Source organism: Ictidomys tridecemlineatus, chromosome 9 (assembly GCF_052094955.1).
Source record: "Ictidomys tridecemlineatus isolate mIctTri1 chromosome 9, mIctTri1.hap1, whole genome shotgun sequence".
Taxonomy (NCBI): domain Eukaryota; kingdom Metazoa; phylum Chordata; class Mammalia; order Rodentia; family Sciuridae; genus Ictidomys; species Ictidomys tridecemlineatus.
The window spans coordinates 1,491,625-1,512,732 of record NC_135485.1 but is presented as its reverse complement, the minus strand read 5'-3'; the positions used below and the strand labels follow the sequence as shown (position 1 = coordinate 1,512,732).

General features: G+C 37.9%; 1 protein-coding gene across 6 annotated transcripts; it reads left to right on the top strand.

Annotated features, from left to right (window-relative positions):
* The first annotated feature begins 86 nt into the window (after positions 1-86).
* Haus3 (HAUS augmin like complex subunit 3) lies at positions 87-19,342 on the top strand. Of its 6 annotated transcripts, none has more exons than XM_078020873.1 (6): positions 87-4,614; positions 5,147-5,377; positions 5,759-6,806; positions 8,185-8,231; positions 10,076-10,304; positions 19,017-19,342. In XM_078020873.1, the coding sequence occupies exons 3-6, from the start codon at positions 5,898-5,900 to the stop codon at positions 19,248-19,250; spliced, it is 1,419 nt and encodes a 472-aa protein (XP_077876999.1). In that variant the 5' UTR covers positions 87-4,614; positions 5,147-5,377; positions 5,759-5,897; the 3' UTR covers positions 19,251-19,342. The 6 variants fall into 6 exon arrangements, with proteins under 6 accessions (XP_077876999.1, XP_021577847.2, XP_077876998.1 ...); XM_021722172.3 differs by having other exon boundaries at positions 7,792-8,231; XM_078020871.1 differs by lacking the exon at positions 87-4,614 and adding an exon at positions 4,646-4,819 and having other exon boundaries at positions 7,792-8,231.
* Positions 19,343-21,108: the final 1,766 nt, after the last annotated feature.

Here is a 21,108-nt window from a genome sequence, read left to right as displayed (position 1 = left end):
CTGCAGCCTTCAACTAGGAGGCCTGAGCTTGAGGGCACCTTCGTCATCCAGGCTCTTGGGGATCAGCCCTTGCTGTCCTGTCCTTAGCCTCTGCTGTCTGGGAAGCCTGACAGACCCCACTTGCCAGCCACTCTTGGGACCCCACTGTTAGACCTGGAGTTGAATGAAAGGTGGGGTTGACCCCCACCAGCATGTGCTCACCTGTAGGCCAACAGGTGCTTGTGTTGACTTTCAGGCTTTGCCCTAGCCCTGGGACTGGGGCACTGCCAGGGGCCAGGACAGCTCACTCCTTAGGGGTCTCTGTGCCTGCCAGTTGTCTTCTTTGCACAAAAGCTGTGCAGGACTGTGCCTGAGAACCCTACCCTTGTCCTGCCCCCAGTGTCCCCAGAACGACCTAGGCATGTCCTCTGCTGCCTGCTCTCAGGACCTACCATATGGAGGTGGGGTGTGGACACCTGTCCTCTGGTGCTGGTGGTAAGCATGGGGAACCAGGCTCCTGCTGTGCCTTCGAGGGAGCACCTGTAAGTCTGTGAGACCCTGTGCAGTGGGGAGGACCAGCCACAGTGACCCTGACTGCTTGCTGCCCTACAGGGAGCCTCTGACCTGTTGGAGGGAGCCCCCCTAGGAGAGGAGATCCCTGATCCTCTGAAAGCCCAGCTACCCTGAGAGAAGAGTGCACCTGCTCTCCTGCCTTGCAAGGATAGTGGGGGGAAGATGTGCAGCCAGGAGGCCAGACAGGGATCTCCTGAAAGCTTGGGGTCAACACTGGATCTATGGCAGGGCCCACTGGAGATGGGCTAATGAGACCTACTGGCAGATTTTGGGGTGGCCCTGTGAGAGAAGCTGAGGGGTCCTCTGGTGAGTCTGAGTCCTATCCCTTTCCCCAGCAGGTAGCAGTGAACTCTGGATTCTTGAATCCTCTTGAGCCTCCCTCCGGGGGGGCCCCAGAGGCAGTTAGTGGGGGCACTCCTAGAAAAGAAGGGAGTTCCTGCTGGGAACACAACTGGGCCTCAAGAACTGGAGGGATTGGGGTGTTGATGTAAATGTAGACACTTGAATTCCAAATATTATTATGTATTAGAATCTTCACTACCAGTTCCTGCTGGGGGTAAAGAGTGCTGGGACTGTGTGAAGCACTCTGTATAATAGCACCTGGTGTAGTCATGCTGATTATATCTCACAGGTGGGAAGCAGAGGCTCAGGGAAAGCATCCCTTCTGCAGTTCAACTAGCCAGAGCATCGCGGCCTGCCCTGCCGCTCCCAGCCCTCCAGATCCCTCCACCACATACATTCATCTCTATATACCTCCTTCATATCGCTTGGATTATACCAGCACCTGCGAGACGCCTGCCTGCATCCCCACCCTCTCCTCCTCTCTTCTTGGCTGTCAGAGTGACTCCAAGCTGGCCCTGCAGCTCACCTTCCTACAGTCCTCCTCTGGCATTCCTCCCCTGGGATTGAACCCACACACCTGCTCTGTCCTGTCTTTCACCTTGACCCAGCCCCTTGCCCTGCCTCTTGCCCTCTCTGTCTCCATGACAGCTCGGGCCAGGTCTGCTCTGTGGAGTGGCCCCTGAGCCCTCTGTGTCTCTTCCCAACACATTTTTGCTGGGACTGTGATATATAAATTAGGTGTTGGTCTGATCTGGGCTAATTGCTCCTTCCCCCTTTGCCAGTCCCTTTTGCCAGGCAGCACAGGACACTGGCCTCACAGGGATCTTTCCAGCAAGGGAATGGGTTATGTGGCTCACCTGGGGAGCTGCAGTGGCTCTCAGCCCCTTTCCTCACTGCCTTTAGCCCCCTTAGCCTGCCCCAATCTCCTCTGATCCACCAGCCCTCTTGGCCCCACTCCTCCTGGCTCCAAGGCCCCTCCACCAGCCACTGTGGTGGCCTCCTTCCTGGTGGTGCTGACCAGAACGCAGTCCTGAGTTTTCACCTTCATCACATGAATGCCAGCATGATGGAAAACAAACTCATTCTTCCTTCACCCTCCTCCAACCTCCATGGTCTAAACAAGGTCTTCTGCTTTCTTCTTTTTTTTTTTAAAGAGAGAGAGAGAATTTTTAATATTTTTTAGTTCTCGGCGGACACAACATCTTTGTTGGTATGTGGTGCTGAGGATCGAACCCGGGCCGCACGCATGCCAGGCGAGCGCGCTACCGCTTGAGCCACATCCCCAGCCCTGCTTTCTTCTTAATAGGAAGAATAAGAAGAAATGTCATATTATGGCAATCTTCCAGACTAAGCTCATAGGCCTCCAGGGGTCTGCCAGCTCCCTCTGCTCTTCCACAATCCCCTGTTTCCTTGTGCCAGTTCGCCCCTCCATCTTTTGCCACTTCTGTTACTGCAGAATAAAGCTTTTAACGTTTGTCTGAGAATGTCACTCCCCAGCTTAAAAAATGCTCCTTCCCCATTGCTTGGAGAACAGATTCACACCACCTCCACTGAAAACAATGGTGAACAGGGCATTATTACTTGCAAAGTTTAAAACAATCCAAAAAACAAAAAACAAAACAAAACAACAACAACAAAAAAAAAAAACATTGCCCAAAACCTTAGATGGTTTTTAATATTGATAGGAAAAAAGTAAGTTTTCACTAGGAAAGAGAAAAGGCAAATAAGCAAAAACACTAGTCCTCACAGCCCTGCATTTAGGTCTAGTTAGTCCATTATATTCTCCTGGGCTTACTCAGGGAGAATTAATTCCTGGGTCCCCTCTACTTTTGGCACCATTCAAATCCCAACTAATTTTGATTGGAAGAAAGAGAGCTTGCCTTGGAAATATTTGCTTTCTTAAATTTCAAATATAACCCTAGGAAACCTTTCCGGGTCTGTATAGTTAACCCTCTTGTATTTGTTTTTTGTACTCTGAGGGCTGATGCTGATATAATTTTTACAGTCCCACATAACCCTTCAAACAAATAACTGTGTCCAGCAACTCAAAATCAGATGGAGAGTTTCTGGATCCAGGAAATCCCCCAGGAGTCACTCAGGGTTTAGGATTGCACCCCCTTGCTCCTGGGGATCAGTAAGCAGCCCCTGTCTTTCTGCATCTTTAGTCTCTTCTGCATTCCTCTTCACATGCTATAAATATCCCCCAAGTTCCTCCCATTTTAAAACAAAACAAAACCAAAACTCCTCCCCTCACCCTTCTTCCCACCCCCTCATCTTTGTCATTTGCTTGTCCCTCCCTCTCCCTCAGTCTTTGCCTCCTCAGCAAAATTTCTTGTCAGTACCGCCTGCATTTCCTCTGGCCAAACCCACTCAACCGGTTCTCTCCTGCACCCACCTCCAGACAGGTGGCAGGGGTCCTCCTGGAACTGCCCCCTGGTTTCCCTGCTCACCGACTGGGCAGCATTCCATGAATTTACCCCCTGTAATGTTTGTTTGTTTTAGATCATTTTAGGCTTTATTAACTTTTAAAAGAGGATTAAAAAGTAAAACAAGTTAAGAATTAACAGCAGGTATCTTGACTCGAGTTGGGTTCATCTGTCTAGGAACATATATATATTTTTTAACTCCTTAAAAACATTAAGAAAAATGATCCAGAATGACTTCTACCTAGTCACATTGGACTAGACCATTGTTTAAGAAGCCACCTTAGAATCGTATGTCGCTGCGATAGTACCGACTATTCTCTAACAACCAAAGCCTACACCTTGCAAATGCAGAAGTTAACTTAGGGAAGAGTTTTGCAAAGTTAACTTTGCAAATGAGTTTTGGTAAAGATGCACAAATTCTGCCCCATACAAATGCATTCTGGCCAATACGAATGATAACCCTGGAAGGTCCCGTGTCACTGTAGGGCACCCACCAGATTTACATCAAATTTAGCAAGCAGTTTATTTCAGCATTCTTTCATTGACCGCCTGTGTTTCTGGCATCCGCTTCGGAAAGAGGTTCTGTCCTCGCTGAGCTCCGTACATCCTTGACACCCAACTCCGTGCTTACGTGGGTTATATTTTGGATGTTCTCATATGGCATTGTGGGGGAAGTCAGCTTTTGATTAGATGTTAGGTGAGGGCTTGGGAGTTTAGTGTTTTTCAAAATCATGTCATCGTAAAGGAGTCTTCAGACAATACTCGCTGGCCCTTCAAACGTGCCAGGCGCGGTTCCGACTGGACCGGGGCCTCGGTCCTCTGGCGAGCCTCATTTCTGGCGTCCTGCCGGATTACGCCGCAGGGGAGCCACAGGCTGAGTCGGCGGGCCCGGCGGGCCCAGTCTTTCTGTTCCCTAGAAGTGACGTGACAGCGTCGGCATTCGGGGTACGGAGCGTAGAACTCGTAAAATGGACCTGAGGACGGTTCGCCAGGGGGCGCCGCGGGCGGAGGCTAAGGAGTTAAGGGCCGAGCGGGCCTCCCAACGCGGCCCTGGGGCGGAGCGGGTGGGGGCGGGCCTTCTGCAGCATAGCCAATCATCTTGCCCTTCAGGGGCCGCCTGGTCCGGGGCGAGGCCCTCTCGGCTCCGCCCCAAGCCTCGCTGGCTCCTCTCACTGTGGCACCACGCCTGCGCAGACTGCTCCGCGCCCTCTTCCCGGCTTCCTCCTCCCGGCGCTCCCGTGAGGCATTGCGAGGCGCGCGGGCCATAGCCTGGTGGGCGCCGGCGGCCGCTGAGGTAAGGCGGCCACGAGGCTTTGAGGCAGTCGCGACCCCGAGACGCGCCTGCGCCCCTCTGACCCTTCGTTCGCGCGCACGAGTAGCGGTTCCTGGGCCTAGGAGCCGGGCTGGGGCGGCGGGGCGCGGTGAGGGATCTGGGGACAGTGGGGCGGGATGAGGGACCTAGGGATGGACCTGGAACTGACCTGGAGTCAGCGGTGCCGGTGAGGGACTTGGGGACGGAGGGGCGGGGTGAAGGACTTGGGGGGTGACAGGGCTGGGGCGGGATGAGGATTGGGAGGGTGAGGTGTGGCGGAGGGTCCAGGGCGCGCCCGGCGGAGAGGGCGGCTCCTGCGGAGCCAGCCACCTGTCTGCAGTTTGTGGAGCTTCTTTTTAAGGCCCGTTGGGTGATTTTTGTTCATGTATGTTTTGTAACCTACACAAGTGTCATAAATGGATTGCACCAAAAGCAAACAGACAAAAAAGGAACCCCAGAGATTTGGGGAGCAGAGAGTCAAATGTATTCAGACTTCATGGTCATTAATCCGCAGGTCTTGCCACCTTGCTGACATTCCCTTGGCTAAGTCGTGGTGGATCATTCAGCGACGCGTCTGTTGGAAACAACAAATGTCTGAAATGTTCTTACTTGACTGTTGGGTACCTTAGTACTTTTCAAGTTGAGAGGGGTTCTAAAACCTGAAGCCTGGTGTTCTCTGAACTAGGTTGATCAGACCTGGAAATTGATTCTTGCCAGCTTGGTGAATGCTTATTCACTCATTGAGGTAAATAGTTGATTCCTCCCCAGAGATTGCCTTTTTTTTCTTTAAATTTTCTTACATAGAGAGTGCATGGAATAGAGTCTACTTAGCCACATGGTGGCTGGATTTGTTTGTATACACTCATTTTGGATTTAAAAATCACTATATAAAACCATTTTATCTTGGGGGAAAAATAGGTTTTATTATTAATTAAGTTTTCATTACTGGTTTCATTTTCTAAGAAATACCCTAATTGTTTTTGTTTTACTTTATCTTCATCAAACCTTGTAGCTGCTACTACCTTTTGGTTTACTGGCTTCCAGATACCATATCCTGTTTAATCTGTATTTTTTAAAAAATCATTTGCCTTATTTGGGGTCTAATACTTATTTTCTTCCCCCCTAGGAAGAATCACATTCTAAAAATATTTTCCCCCTTCTCTATGGACTTAAGTAAAAATTGGTTTTGTTTCTACTTGGATTTATTTTTTATAAATAGAGCACCATAAAGCCATATCAAATACATAAAACTAGGGTAGTAAACTATGAGTTCTGGGAATGAGTTTGTGGAGACATTAAAAAAAATTGGTTATCCCAAAGCTGATATTCTTAATGGAGAAGATTTTGACTGGCTATTTGAAAATGCTGAAGATGAATCATTTTTGAAATGGTTTTGTGGGAATGTGAATGAACATAATGTATTGTCTGAAAAAGAATTGGAAGCTTTTAGCATTCTTCAAAAATCAGGCAAACCCATCCTAGAAGGGTCAGCATTGGATGAAGTTCTTAAAACCTGCAAAACTTCTGATTTGAAGACACCTAAACTGGATGACAAAGAACTAGAGAAATTAGAGGATGAGGTTCAAATTCTTCAGAGATTAAAAAACTTAAAAATGCAACGACGTAATAAATACCAGTTGATGGCTTCCGTAAGTAGCCACAAATCTCTGAGATTGAATGCTAAAAAAGAAGAATCCACTAAAAAGCTGAAGCAAAGTCAAGGAATTCTAAGTTCTGTGAATACTAAGCTCAGTAATGAACTTCAGGCTCTTACTGATGGAGTTACTAAATTGATGATGTTCTTTAGACATTCTAATTTAGGTCAAGGAACAAATCCAATGGTGTTTTTATCTCAGTTTTCCTTGGAAAAATATCTAAGCCAAGAAGAGCAAAGCACAGCAGCATTAACCTTGTATACCAAAAAGCAGTTCTTTCAGGGTATACATGAAGTAGTTGAAAGTTCAAATGAAGAAAATTTTCAGCTATTAGATATACACACTCCATCTATTTGTGATAATCAAGAAATCCTTGAAGAGAGACGACTAGAGATGGCCAGGCTGCAGCTAGCATATATCTGTGCTCAACATCAGTTGATTAACTTGAAAGCAAATAATTTGAGCATGAAGTCTAGCATAAAATGGACAGAGGAGAATCTTCATAACCTAACCAGCAAGGTAAACTAACTGGATTCATATCATAATTGTTAGGAATACAGGATTTAATATTATTATTAAATTATTATAATTTCTTTATATGTCCTTCAGAAAGGACATATAAAGAAATTATAACTTTTAATTTTCTCTGTTTAATGCTTATTTGTGATATGTGTCAGTGTTTTGCACAATTAGCTCATATTAAAAAAGGGAAGAAATAATCATAATCCCAACCACATTACCTAGTTTAAAAAAATGTTTTGCATTATGAATCTAAAATTTGTTTAATTCAGATATAGGCTGAACTCAAATTCCCTTTTTATGATGGGAAATTAATATCTTAATTAATGTCTTAATTCTGGATATTCTCCTGTTTGTTCTGACCAGAGCATGATGGTAAGGAAATCGGAGCTCCAGGTTCTATGGACTGAATTCCTGCTTCCTTGTTGAGAATGTATACATATATTGTAGCTTTCTATATGTAGTTTTGAGAAGCTTGTTTAGTAATGTAACCACTAGATTGTTGGGTAAAAATGTAACTTTTTTGAATCTGAATACTAACATGGTGAGTTACTATAACTGACAAACTTTGGCATAATAAAGAAATTATTGAGTTCTGTGCTAAAATTAGCTGAGAATACCTACTTGCATTCAGTGAATAGTGTGGTAATTATGTTTTTGATTAAGTAAAACAAGCATGATGAGATCTTATTTTGGTAGTCATGAGTGAGAGTGTGTGTGTGTGTGTACACAAGCGCGCATGTGTATGTGTATATATAATAGCATTAAAGTTTAGTAATTCATATTGGCCTTACTCAGTCCATATTTTTCCTTTTTAAGCTGTAATTTTGGCTTATACTAATAGGAAATTAGTTTCTATTCATTGAGCTTATTATCACCTCAAATAGAAAGTGAAAATAATCTTTAAAAACTATTTTGTTTAAACCTACAGTTTTAAATGTAATTGCTTTTTTTTTTGTGTGTGTGTGTGTGTGTGTGTGTGTAGGCTGTTGGCAAAGAAAATTTGGATGCTAAAATTTCTGGCTTGAACAGTGAGATTTTGAAACTTGAAGAACAAATCACTCATATAAAAGATAAGACTTTGCCTGCTGTGGTAAAAGAGAATGCCCAGTTATTGAATATGCCAGTTGTAAAGGGAGATTTTGATCTGCAGATTGCTAAACAAGATTATTACACAGCAAGACAAGAGTTAGTTTTAAACCAGTTGATAAAACAAAAGGCATCATTTGAACTTGTACAGTTATCATATGAACTTGAATTAAGGAAACATTGGGACATGTATCGTCAACTTGAAAACCTGGTTCAAGAACTTAGTCAAAGTAACATGATGCTCTACCAGAGATTAGAAATGTTAACAGATCCATCAGTCTTTCAGCAGATAAATCCAAGGAATACCATTGATACCAAGGATTATTCTACTCATAGGTATGTGCATTTGGTTTCTTCCTAAGTAATTTTTTTGTTGTATTTGGGAAATTCTTGAGAGAGTTTGAACTAAAGTTATAGAAGTTTAAAAAATTGTTTATACTTTATTTTTGACCTTTATTCTCTTTTTTTTTTTTTTTACAGGCTTCTTTTCCCTGTTTTATTTATTTTTTTTCTCCCTTTCCATTCATGTTAGATCTGAATGCAACTAAAAAGTTGAATTGGATGAATTGGAGGAGTGAATAAGATACAAGTTTTGACTCCTGTTTAGGCACCATTATAGATACCTCATTTTGGATTTGGGGCAGGAAGTTCAAATATAGCTTGGAATCATAGGTATTGCTAGGCAGGGGACTGACTGCATTTTGAAAAGGTGGCAGTGGAGTTGGGGAAAAGATTTTATTTCTGTATCTGGTCAGGTGGATCATTGAGAATTTTCTGTATATTTAAGCAGTTGAGAGTACTGGGATACCGAAATTGGAGGATTCAGTAGTATTTCAAAACTCTGGATGATTCTACTCTTGAATTTTTTTCCAGGACTAAAGTAAAATCATCTAATCTTTTTTTTTTCTCTTTTAATGCAAGGCCCTGGATTGAACCCAGGGCCTTGCTCATGCTAGGTCAAGTGCTCTGCCACTGAGCTATATCCCTAGCTGTTTTCTTGTTAATAAAATTAAGGGACATGAGGGCTGGATTGTGGCTCAGTGGTAGAGAGCTTTCCTTACATGTGTGGGGCACTGGATTCGATTCTCAGCACCACATATAAATAAATAAAATAAAGGTCCATTGATGACAACAACCAAAAAAAGAACATGAATAGAACTTAGCACTACTTTATTGTACAATTTTGGGGAGTCATCGATGTCATGATCTATGTGAATGATGCCTCCTAAAATTGTTATATCCCACAGGATCATAATTGGCAGCCTTGGACTTCAGCCAGTTTTAAAAAGTCCAATACAACTTAAAAACACACACAATTTATTTATTTATTTTAAAAAATGAAACTGGACCCTAATATCAAATTTATTTATTTATTTATTTTGGTGGTGCTGAGGATTGAACCCAGGGCCTTCTGCATGCAAGGCAAGCACTCTACCAACTGAGCTATATCCTCAGCCCCAACATGCATTTATTTTTAAGAGAAAGAGCAGATCCTTTTTGTCAGATATGTGTGGAAGGTATTGCCTCAGATTTTTTTATTTGCCCTATAGAATGATGGATTTTTCTGCTATCAGTGTTGTAAGTGTTAAAGTGGTCTCGGTGCTCATCAGATTTTAATTTATCAACCAAATACAAATTGAAGTAGTAAGCTTGTTGTTTGTAGTCCTTTATTTTTTGCATTTTAACATCATTTACATTTTTAGTTTTTTTCTCTTAATCCCATTGCAATCCTGTAAAATAGGTATTGAGATACAGAAGTTAAATCTCAAGAGATTGATTTGCCCTGAGTCTCATATAATAAAGAACTCAGACCTAGGTCTTCTGTTTCAAAATTCACTGCTGATGCTACTGCATCATAGATGTTTTCTGTGAAAGAAATGTATCACTAAAACATAGTTTGTTTGAAGTGGGTTAATAGTATTTAAAGTTCAGACAAATTTTATCTTTAAAACTTGGAAGATGGAAAAACAGACTTCAGATGCAATAGTTTGAATATAAGCTTCTGTACTGGAATGGTATAAGAGTTGAATGATTTTAGTTGCTTGATTTTTAGCTCACAAGTTAATATTATTTAGTTTTTACTCAGCTATTCTGCAAATGTCCTAATGTAATGAATTATAATTTTGAGAACTATGCTAATTTAAGAATCTTCTCCTGTAATTTTCATTTTTACATTTTAGGCTTTATCAACTTTTAGAGGGAGAAAATAAAAAAAGAGAATTGTTTGTAACCCATGGAAACCTGGAGGAAGCAGCTGAGAAATTGAAACAGGATGTATCTCTAGTACAAGATCAGTTGGCAATAACTGCTCAAGAGCATTTTTTATTTCTGTCCAAATTGAATAATAATGTTGACGTGCTTTGTGATGTTTTGTATCAAGGAGGAAATCAGCTTTTACTTAGTGATCAGGTGGGTATTTGCCTTAATGTGTTGGTGATACACACCTGTAAACCCAGATACTGAGGCAGGAGGATGGCCAATTCAGGGGCAGCCTAGGTAACTTAGTAAGATGCTGTCTCAATAAAAATATAAGGCTGGAAATGAAGCTCAGTGGTAGAGCACCCCAGGGGGAAAGCATTATAAGAGATAGTAAATAAAATATTATAAGGATATATCACCCCTATCCCATTGCCCTAATATAAAATTCATTTTTTATATCTTTGGATTTTTATTCATGTAGCTTTTTTGTATGTGTGTGGGTTGGGGGTGGGTAACTGGGAATTGAAGCCAGGGGCATTTTACCACTGATCTCCAGTCCTGTTTTTATTCACTGAATTTTTATTCACTGAGTTGCTGAAGCTGGCCTCAAACTTGTGATCTTCTTGCCTCAGCCTCCTGTGCCACTGGGATTACAGGCATGTACCACCACACCTGGCTCAAATAGTTTTAATTACTATGCACAGAATATAAAAATTTATAGATTTTTTTTCAGATACTACAAATGTTAAATGTTAGAAAAAAATTAAAATCAAGATCTATATTTTTAAATTTACATTAACAAATCGAGGATTGCCCACTATCTTTTAAGTCTTCTGTGTACACTTACAGATATGTTCTTCTGATTGAATTGCCCTCTCTTTTTTGAGGAGTAACTACTGTACTTAATATTTTTTTTTTATGATTCCCATGCTTCTCTTTATAGTTTTATTACATGTATATTTTCCTAGACTGTATATTCAGATTTATATGTTTTGGAACTTTATATGCCTGGTACATATGTATTTAACAACTTGGCGTGTTTCTTTTCTTTTTTTTTTTTTTGAGAGAGAGAGAGAGAGAGAGAGAGAATTTTAATATTTATTTTTTAGTTTTCGGCAGACACAACATCTTTGTTTGTATGTGGTGCTGAGGATTGAACCCGGGCCGCACGCATGCCAGGCAAGCGCGCTACTGCTTGAGCCACATCCCCAGCCCCTTGGCGTGTTTCTTAACATTGTTTTTGAGATTCATCTATTTAAATATATATAAAGCTATTTTCCTTTTTATCTAATTAATATACTTTTATATGAAATTCCACAGTTATCTGTTATGTTGATATTTAGCTTATTTCCAGTTTCTGCTACTTTAAATTACACTGCTGTGAATAGTACTAAACTGCATGTTTCATTGTTGCACTTTTAAAAGAGCCTCTGGTATATACATGCATACACACTAATATAAGTGGAATTACTGGATTACAGGATATGCACATGTTCAGTTTAATAAGTACAAGTTGAGTGTTCCTTGTCTGAAATTCTTGAGTCCAGACATATTTCAGATTTCAGGGTTTTTTTTTTTTTTAACTCATTTTTATTTTTTAAAAAAATATTTATTTTTTAGTTGTAGTTGGACACAATACCCTTATTTCACTTATTTATTTTTATGTGGTGCTGAGGATTGAACCCCAGGGTCCTGCATGTGCAAGGTGAGCACTCTACCGCTGAGCTACAACCCCAGCCCGATTTCAGAGTTTTTTGGATGTTGGAATATTTAAATATAATTTACTAGTTGAGCATCTCTATTCTGAAAATCTAAAAAACTTTTTGAGCCCTGACATGGCACTTAGAATGTTTCACTTTTGGGATTTTAGATTAGGAGTGTTTATCCTGTAAATCAAATTGTTTTCTAAAGTGGTTGTATCATATCGCACCAGCAGTATCTCAAGAGGTACTATTTACTTGTATCCTTTTCATCACATAGTGTTGACTTAAAAATTTTTGCCAGTCCCATGGGGAAAAACAATGTTCATTTTGGGTTGTAATTTGTATTTCTCCAATTATTAGCCTCCCTTCACTTCTTTATTGATCATTCACCTTTTTTGAGAATTGCTTTTTCATGTCTTTTTCCCATTTTTTATGTCCTTAAAACATTTGTAGGAGTTCTTTATATGTTTCAGTGTCTTTGTTAATCATGTGTGAAATGTATTTGTGACTTGTCTTTTTTACTCTTCTTCTGTTTTTTCCTCTTTGAGGCTTTTTTTTCTTTTTTGTACTGGGTCTTGAACCCAGGGATGCCACAGAGCTACATCCCCAGACTCTTTTATTTATTTATTTTTTTTTGAGACAAAGTTTTGCTAAGTTGTTGAGGCTGGTCTCAAACTTGTGATTCTCCTGCCTTAGCCTCCTGAGTTGCTGGGATTAAGGATTTTAATTTTTATCTCATTCTTTTTTGGTGTGCCTTTTCTAATATCTTTGTGTTTTCTCTCTCTCTCTCTCTCTCTCTCTCTCTCTCTCTCTCTCTTTTGTCAAAGAACCTTTATTTTATTTATTTATATGTGATGCTGAGAATTGAACCCAGTGCCTCACACATGCTAATAAGCAAGTGCTCTACCGATGAGCCACAACCCCAGCCCTGTTCTGTGTGTTTTGTTAAAGTTTGTTCTTTTTTTTTTTTTTTTAAAGAGAGAGTGAGAGAGGAGAGAGAGAGAGAGAGAATTTTTAAATATTATTTTTTAGTTCTCGGCGGACACAACATCTTTGCTGGTATGTGGTGCTGAGGATCGAACCCGGGCCGCACGCATGCCAGGCGAGCGCGCTACCGCTTGAGCCACATCCCCAGCCCAAGTTTGTTCTTAATATTATAATTGTAGTCCCTTTAAGTTTGTTTTTATATACCAATGAGGTAGAATTCTCATTTTGTTTTTATTTACTTTTTTCTCCTATGAATAATCAGATTGTTCCATCATCTTACATTAAGACATTTTATTTATTTAAATGCTAAATTAGTTTCAAGGATGAAATTTTTATTTATTTTTTTAGTTGTTGATAGACCTTTATTTTATTTATTTGTATGTGGTGCCGAGAATCGAACCCAGTGCCTCATACATACCAGGCAAGTGCGCTCCACTGAGCCATAGCCCCAGCCCGAAATTTTTATTATTACTGAAACTGAATATTTTTATTATCTCCCAGTGAATAGAGCCTTTTATTATGAAATACTCTGTAAATGCTTTTGCCTTCATGTCTATTTTGTTTGATACTATATGCACTAACAGTTCTGAACTGAAAATTTATAGCAAACCTAGAGTCATTGGAGGAGCTAGGTGATTCCTGTTGGACTATAATTCTAATCAAGAGTTTTACTTCTGGGCCAATCTAATCTTAAGGTTGTCCTTTGGGTCCTCAGCTTATTATAGAGAGTCTTCTGTTTGACTCTGTACCTTCTGGGGACCGTGGACTTTTAGGAAGCTTTTGTTTAGTTTGATTTAAAAAAAATTCATTTTTTAAAATATTTATTCTTTTTTTTTAAATATTTATTTATTTTTTTTAGTTTTCGGCGGACACAACATCTTTGTTTGTATGTGGTGCTGAGGATCGAACCCGGGCCGCACGCATGAGCCAAATCCCCAGTCCAAAATATTTATTCTTAAGCTTTAGGTGGACACAATATCTTTATTTTACATTTATATGTAGGTGAGGATTGAACCTGGTGCCTTGTGCATGCTAGGCGAGCACTCTACCACTGAGCCACAACCCCAGCCCTTCATTCATCTTTTTTTAAAATATTTTTTTAGTTCTAGTTGGACACAATATCTTTATGTTATTTATTTATTTTTATGTGGTGCTGAGGATTGAACCCAGCACCTTGTATGTGCTAGACAAGCACTCTACTACTGAGTCACAACCCCAGCCCCTCATTGATCTTTCTATTTTATTTTTTTGGCTATTCTGGGAATCAGACACAGGACCTTGTTAATGCTAGGTAAGCTCTCTGCCACCAAGGAATACCCCCAGCCCTGAGCTTTTTATATTGTTTCCTGTGAAAGGATTGACCTGAAAAGCTAGCCTACCTTTCCTTTGAAACAGAAAGGCCTGTGATTAGGGTTTTTGAGGTTTTTTGTTGTTATTTATTTATTTATTTATTTTTAAAAATTAATTTTTTACATTTGAATCTGATGGGATACAATTTCTCATTTTTCTTAGTGTACAGGTTGAAGAATTACATTGGTCATGCAGTCACATTATACCCACAGCAATAATAATTTTTTTTAATTGTGATAAAACATATAAAACAAAAAATTTGCAGTTTTTTAAAAAATATTTTTAGTTGTAGATAAACACAATACCTTTATTTTATTTACTTATTTTTATGTGGTGCTAAGGATCGAACCCAGGGCCTCACACATGCTAGTCAAGTGCTCTACTGCTGAGCTACAACCTCAGCCCAAATTTGCAGTTTTAACCATGTTTAAGTGAACAGTTCAGTGGCATTAAGTACATTCACATGGTTATGACGTCATGAGTACTGTATATTTCTAGAAATTTTTCATCATCCCCCTCAGAAACTACAAATTGGTCAGTAGCTCCCCATTTCTTCTCTGTTCAACTCCTAACAATCACTATTCTACTTTTTGTCTCCAGGAGTTTGCCTATTCTAGCTTCCCCATATAAGTGAAATCATATATTTATATTTTTGCGATTGGCTTATTTCATTAACATAATGTTTTCAAGGTTCATCCATGTTGTAGCGTGTGTTAGAATTTCCTTTTTAAGACTGAATAATTCATTGTGTGTGTGTGTGTGTGTGTGTGTGCGCGTGCACACATACACTGCTTTGTTTATTCATCTGTTCATGGCATTTGTGTTACCACCTTTTTCAGTGTTGTGAAAAATGTGGCCTTGCATGTTGGTGTACTGGTAACTTCCTGTTTTCATTTCTTTGGGATATATACCTAGGAGTATATACTGCTGGATTATGGTATTTCTAATATTTAACTTTTTGAGGAATTGCCTGCTTGCCACAGCAACTTTTCTATTGTACATGTCCATGTACATGTAATGCATAAAGTTTCTTAATTTCTCCATATTCTTGCCAATACTTATTTTCTGCCTTCATGTCTGTTTTGTTTGATACTATATGCACTAACAGTTCTGAACTGTTTTTTTTTTTAATAGCTACTGTAATGGGTGTAAAATGGTGTCTGATTGGTTTTTTAAGACTATTTCGCATTACTGATTTTGTCTTGTTGCTCTGTTAGAGAAATGTGTAAAAATTGCCATTATTATGATAGATTTGACATTTTCTCTTTGTAGTTAATCAATTTTTATTTATTTTGAGTCAATTTTTATAAGTTATGTCCAAGGTTTTAAATTTTGGTGAATAATTACCCTAGTGGATTTAAGTTTCGGTAAATCAAAGCATTACATAATAACATTCTGTTCTAGTTCTTTTTTCTGATACTAATATTCTGTGCCATCCTTCTTTGTTTATGGTTCTCTTCTATAGATTTTGTTATTCTCTTTTTCTTAGCATTTTGAAATAAACATTTTCACTTTCTAAATATCAATTTCTAATATTACAGTACTTTAATTACTGTGCCACAATTTCAGAAACCATTCCCCTTTTTGGATATTTTGATAGTTGTTTTTTTGTTTGTTTGTTTTTTGTTTTGGGTTTGTTCTTCATCAGCATCATCTACATATCTACATCCTTTGTGTATTTAGCTTTTTGTTGTTGGATATTTTTCACTTGGGTTAATTCTTGGAAGTAGGATCATTGGAGTTTTTGAGATATACACATTTTTCTTTTTCTTTGATGATGCTACCATATTTCTTTTTTTGGGGAATAGCACTTATTTCTAATATCAGCAGTATCCCTAGGCACCATTGCCCAATGGTATACTATCATTTTATGAGTTGTTAAGAAAAAAACTTCCAGTTAAACTGACATGATGCTTTGTTTTTGAAAATTTTCATTTTTTTCATATTTACTAGCATCTTTTAGGTGTTGTGGACATAGCTTTACTTATTTTTGTATTATTTCACTGTTAAATATACATTAAAAGGAAAAAATAAGCCAATTAAAATGATTAGAGTACTTCTAAAACTTCACATTCAACTTCTTCTAAATTGTTTTTAATTCAAAGTGGCATGTATTTTTTTCATACTGTATATCAAGTATGTTGGTGTGAAAGCATTCTTGAAAGGATTTGTCCAGAAACAATCATATGATCTTGATTATAAGAAGTATCTTGATTTTAGATGTGTTAAGATCAAAAAAATGCATCCTAGAATCCCCAAAATTGGATAGTTTTTATTATAATTTATCATGATGTATTATTAATGTTTTTCTCTAGCTCAATATGATATAAAATGTCATGTAACAATTTTTTCAGTTAGAGTTTTATTGTTAAAATGAAGCTGAACATTTTTTCATATCTGTAGGAGTATTTTATCAACTGTAAGATCTTTAGTATTTAATTAAAGGTGAGATTGTTTCTCAGTATACTACATTAATCACATTTTTCCTCAGAGGAGACTACTAGATGTAGAACAAACATGGCAAAATTACTTCATTTTTAGGAAATGTAGTATTGCTGTGGGCTAGGGCTGGGGCTGGGGCTCAGTGGTAGCACACTTGCCTGGCATGTGTGAGGCACTGGGTTTGATTCTCAGCACCACATATAAATAAAGAAAATAAAGGTCTATCAACAACTGAGAAAAAAAAAAAAAAGAAGAAGTAGTACTGCTCTGTAAAACTTGTACTTTGGAATCACCATGGAACCTAACAAAATGTGTACTCCTGGCCCTGTTGCAGAGATCGAGTAATATTCTGAAGTGAGGTATAGGAATTCATATATTCATAATAAGCACCCTGGTGATTTTGATGCTTGTGGACCATGCTGAGAAACTGTGGAATGTTGAGGTAGTTGGAAAACCTCTGGTGATACTGGCTAAAATTTATAAGAATAGAATGTTTGGTTAGAAAGCTATGAAAATTTGTTAGTAGAATGTTTGAAGTGCTAGGACATGAAGAAATTGAATTTATTAAGTGAGAAGAGTCCATATTAATCTTCTTGAGCAGGAAAAATAAGTCAGGATGGTTTTTGTTGAATGTTGTATGCAATTTTGTCCTGTAAGACAATGAAAGAAAAATGGAGATGTTTATTGAGTTAATTCTTTTTTATTGGTCTTCTTTTCAAGTCTTTCTCTGTACCTGTGTGTAGAGTAACCAGAGATTAGGATAAAATAGAGTTTGATTGATTATGCAGAATTTAAACTCCGTGAGAAAGATTTAGTTTATTCTTGTATCCATAGCCTCTGAAAGAGTGCTTTTCACATGGCAGGTATTCATTAATATCTTTGAATATAGGAATACATAGAGCAGTTTATATATCAAGTTTACATATAAAAGAGTTTGCTTTGAATCACTTAAAATTATCAGTAGTTGCAGTTAATTTTATGTGGAATCCATAAACCTAGTATAGATTTTTTTTTTTAATTTTTTATTTTTTTATTGGTTGTTCACAACATTACAAAGCTCTTGACATATCATATTTCATACATTAGATTGAAGTGGGTTATGAACTCCCAATTTTACCCCAAATGCAGATTGCAGAATCACGTCGGTTACACCTAGTATAGATTTTTAATCATGGCTTATATTGCTGAAATTATGGGAAATTATTTTTATTTTTTTTCTTTTTTGCCAAACTGTGGCTTCTTTTTTTTATTATTATTAGTTGTTCAAAACATTACAAAGCTCTTGGTGACATATCATATTTTATACATTTGATTCAAGCAGATTATGAACTCCCATTTTTACCCCGTATACATATTGCAGATTCACATCAGTTCCACATCCACTTTTTTACATACTGCCATACTAGTGTCTGTTGTATTCTGCTGCCCTTCCTATCCTCTATATCCCCCCTCCCCTCCCCTCCCCTCTCCTCCCATCTTCTCTCTCTACCCCATCTACTGTAATTCATTTCTCTCTCTCGTTTTTTTTCCCCCTTTCCCCTCACTTCCTCTTATATGTAATTTTGTATAACAATAAGGGTCTCCTTCCTTTTCCCATGCAATTTCCCTTCTCTCTCTTTCCCTCCCCCCTCTCGACCCTATTTAATGGTGATCTTCTTCTCATGCTCTTATTATTAAATAATAAGATAACAAATAACCCAATCAACAAATGGGCCAAGGACCTGAACAGACACTTCACAGAGGAGGACATACAATCAATCAACAAGTACATGAAAAAATGCTCACCATCTCTAGCAGTCAGAGAAATGCGAATCAAAACCACCCTAAGATACCATCTCACTCCAGTAAGATTGGCAGCCATTATGAAGTCAAACAACAACAAGTGCTGGCGAGGTTGTGGGGAAAAGGGTACACTTGTACATTGCTGGTGGGACTGCAAATTGGTGTGGCCAATTTGGAAAGCAGTATGGAGATTCCTGGGAAAGCTGGGAATGGAACCACCATTTGACTCAGCTATTGCCCTTCTCGGACTATTCCCTGAAGACCTTAAAAAGAACATACTATAGGGATACTGCTACATCGATGTTCATAGCAGCACAATTCACAATAGCTAGACTGTGGAACCAACCTAGATGCCCTTCAATAGATGAATGGATTAAAAAATGTGGCATTTATACACAATGGAGTATTACTCTGCACTAAAAAATGACAAAATCATGGAATTTGCAGGGAAATGGATTTCACTAGAGCTGATTATGCTAATGAAGCTAGCCAATCCCTAAAAAACAAATGCCAAATGTCATCTTTGATATAAGGAGAGCAACTAAGGTCAGAATAGGGGGAAGTTATTTTTAAAAAGTTATCATTTTGTCTTATAAATTATAATTTATGTTAGGAGTAAAGTTGCTGAATTAATATCATTTTTATTTTTCTATTTTAGGAATTAACAGAACAGTTTCATCAAGTTGAATCCCAATTGAATAAGCTAAATCATCTCCTTACTGGTATTCTTGCTGATGTGAAGACAAAAAGGAAAATTTTGGCAACTAATAAATTGCATCAAATGGAAAGAGAATTATATGTATATTTTTTAAAAGATGGAGACTACCTGAAAGATGTTGTGGAGAATCTAGAAAACCAATCAAAGATTAAGGATGTTAGTTTTAAAAATTGAAAATTACTAAAAACTAAATCTTTACATCTGTTTTAATGTTTTATGTAATAGGAGATTATATCTAATAAACATGATAATGTTTTGAAATTTGAGATCAATGGACTATTTCATTTAATGGATCCAAGTGTTATAGAGGTTGAACATCCCTAATTAGAAAATTCAAAATCTGATTTCAGTGTGCAGGCATGACACTATAAGTGGAAAATTTCCCATTTGACCTCATGGTACACAACACAAGTGCACTAATTGTGTAAAATTATATGCATATAAACTATACATGAAAAAAGCAAATTTCATGTTTAGACTTGATTTCCATCCCTAAGATATCCCATCATACATATGCAAATATTCTAAAATCTGAAGTACTCTTGGTCCTAGGCAGTTCAGATAAGAGTTATTCAACCTTATTAATTTTTTTTAATAATTGTTCAAAGTACCAGTACTTTATTTGCTAGTTAACACTTAGTACTGGTAAATGTTTACTTATAGTAATGCAAATATTTTTAATAGTTTTTCTTTTACTATTTTTTTAAAAATAGAAGGTGTTAAGTATTTTTAAAAATGTGTAGAACTTTGAACTGACATTTTAAAATCTATAGACCTTAACACACCAAGGCTTCCTTTTTGAGTTTTGCTTTCCAAGGTTTTATTTACTGAAGGTCAACTGTGATCCAAAAACATTAAATGGAAATAGTAAATTGTTAAAATATTTTTATTTGTTCTTTTTAGATATACGTTAGTAGAGTATTTTTTAACATACATATGTGGAGTATAACTTATTAGGTTCCCATTCCTGTAGTTGTACGTGATGAGTTTCACTGCTCATGTGAAATATGAACATAGGAAAGTTCAAGTTGCTTCACAGTCTGTAGTGTGATGGAATCTCAAACCATCCCACTTTGTTCTTGAATCATTCCTTTTCTCAGCATATCTGTGTTGTATATGCTACCTGCCTGTTACTAAGTTGATAACCTTATCATTTATCAGATATATAGAGTTAATACTGTTTCAGTTTCATTAATGCACTGGGGTTTGGACTATATCACCCATGAGTCAGAAAGGACTACTATAAATGAAATAGCTAAATCCCCTTATAGTTGACTGAAGTAAAATTCTGCCACTTAAACTGTATTTTCTCCTAATTCCCTATTGTAGACTGAGATTTAACATTCCTACTTATACCAAGAGTGTCAGGACCCCACTGGCCATTTTCACTTAAGGCAGTGTGTTTTGGGGGACCAACATTTCTGCAAGACAGATCTCAATAATGCTTTGACTTTAGTGTGACTAACATGTCATAAATAGCTTTCAAATGAAATTTAAAATTAAAATTTCAGAATTATATAAAAGTGTTTGCTAAAAGTGTTTAGGATGAACATTTGAATTTCTTAGGAGTGAAAATACTTCAGTGATGGAATAGATTTAATATGGGATATTAGTGTAGTATCTGGACAATTAGAAATTATTTTAAAATTAGTATAAAATAATTTTGAGTAGTTTATTCCTTGAGAGCCCAGTTTATACATTATCTTTGTTAAATATGTTATGAACTTTGTATGGATTACCTTTAAGAATATTCTAAACCTACCTACTTGTTACATGGAATGACAATTAAAAATTATTCATATCAGGTGGGTTTTTAAAAAAATTTTCAGGAGGTAGTTTTTAATAAATGTTTTTAGCTTTACCAGGAAATAATTATGCTTCAGAGCCAGTAAGCCCCGTTAATTTTTGTAATCCATTGAACAAAAAGGTTTATATTAAATATTGTATCTGTTATATTAAAAAATTATTTTTGTTAAGTAAACTAATACACTTGAAAATTTTTTAGCAATGAATTTTGTGTGTATTTAGCTAT

Coding starts and splice junctions, on each gene's coding strand:
- Haus3 (XM_078020872.1), top strand. CDS start 5,898: ATGAGTTCTGGGAATGAGTTTGTGGAGACATTAAAAAAAATTGGTTAT. Junction 6,807..7,791: donor TTCATAACCTAACCAGCAAG/GTAAACTAACTG, acceptor GTGTGTGTGTAG/GCTGTTGGCAAAGAAAATTT. Junction 8,232..10,075: donor AAGGATTATTCTACTCATAG/GTATGTGCATTT, acceptor TTTACATTTTAG/GCTTTATCAACTTTTAGAGG.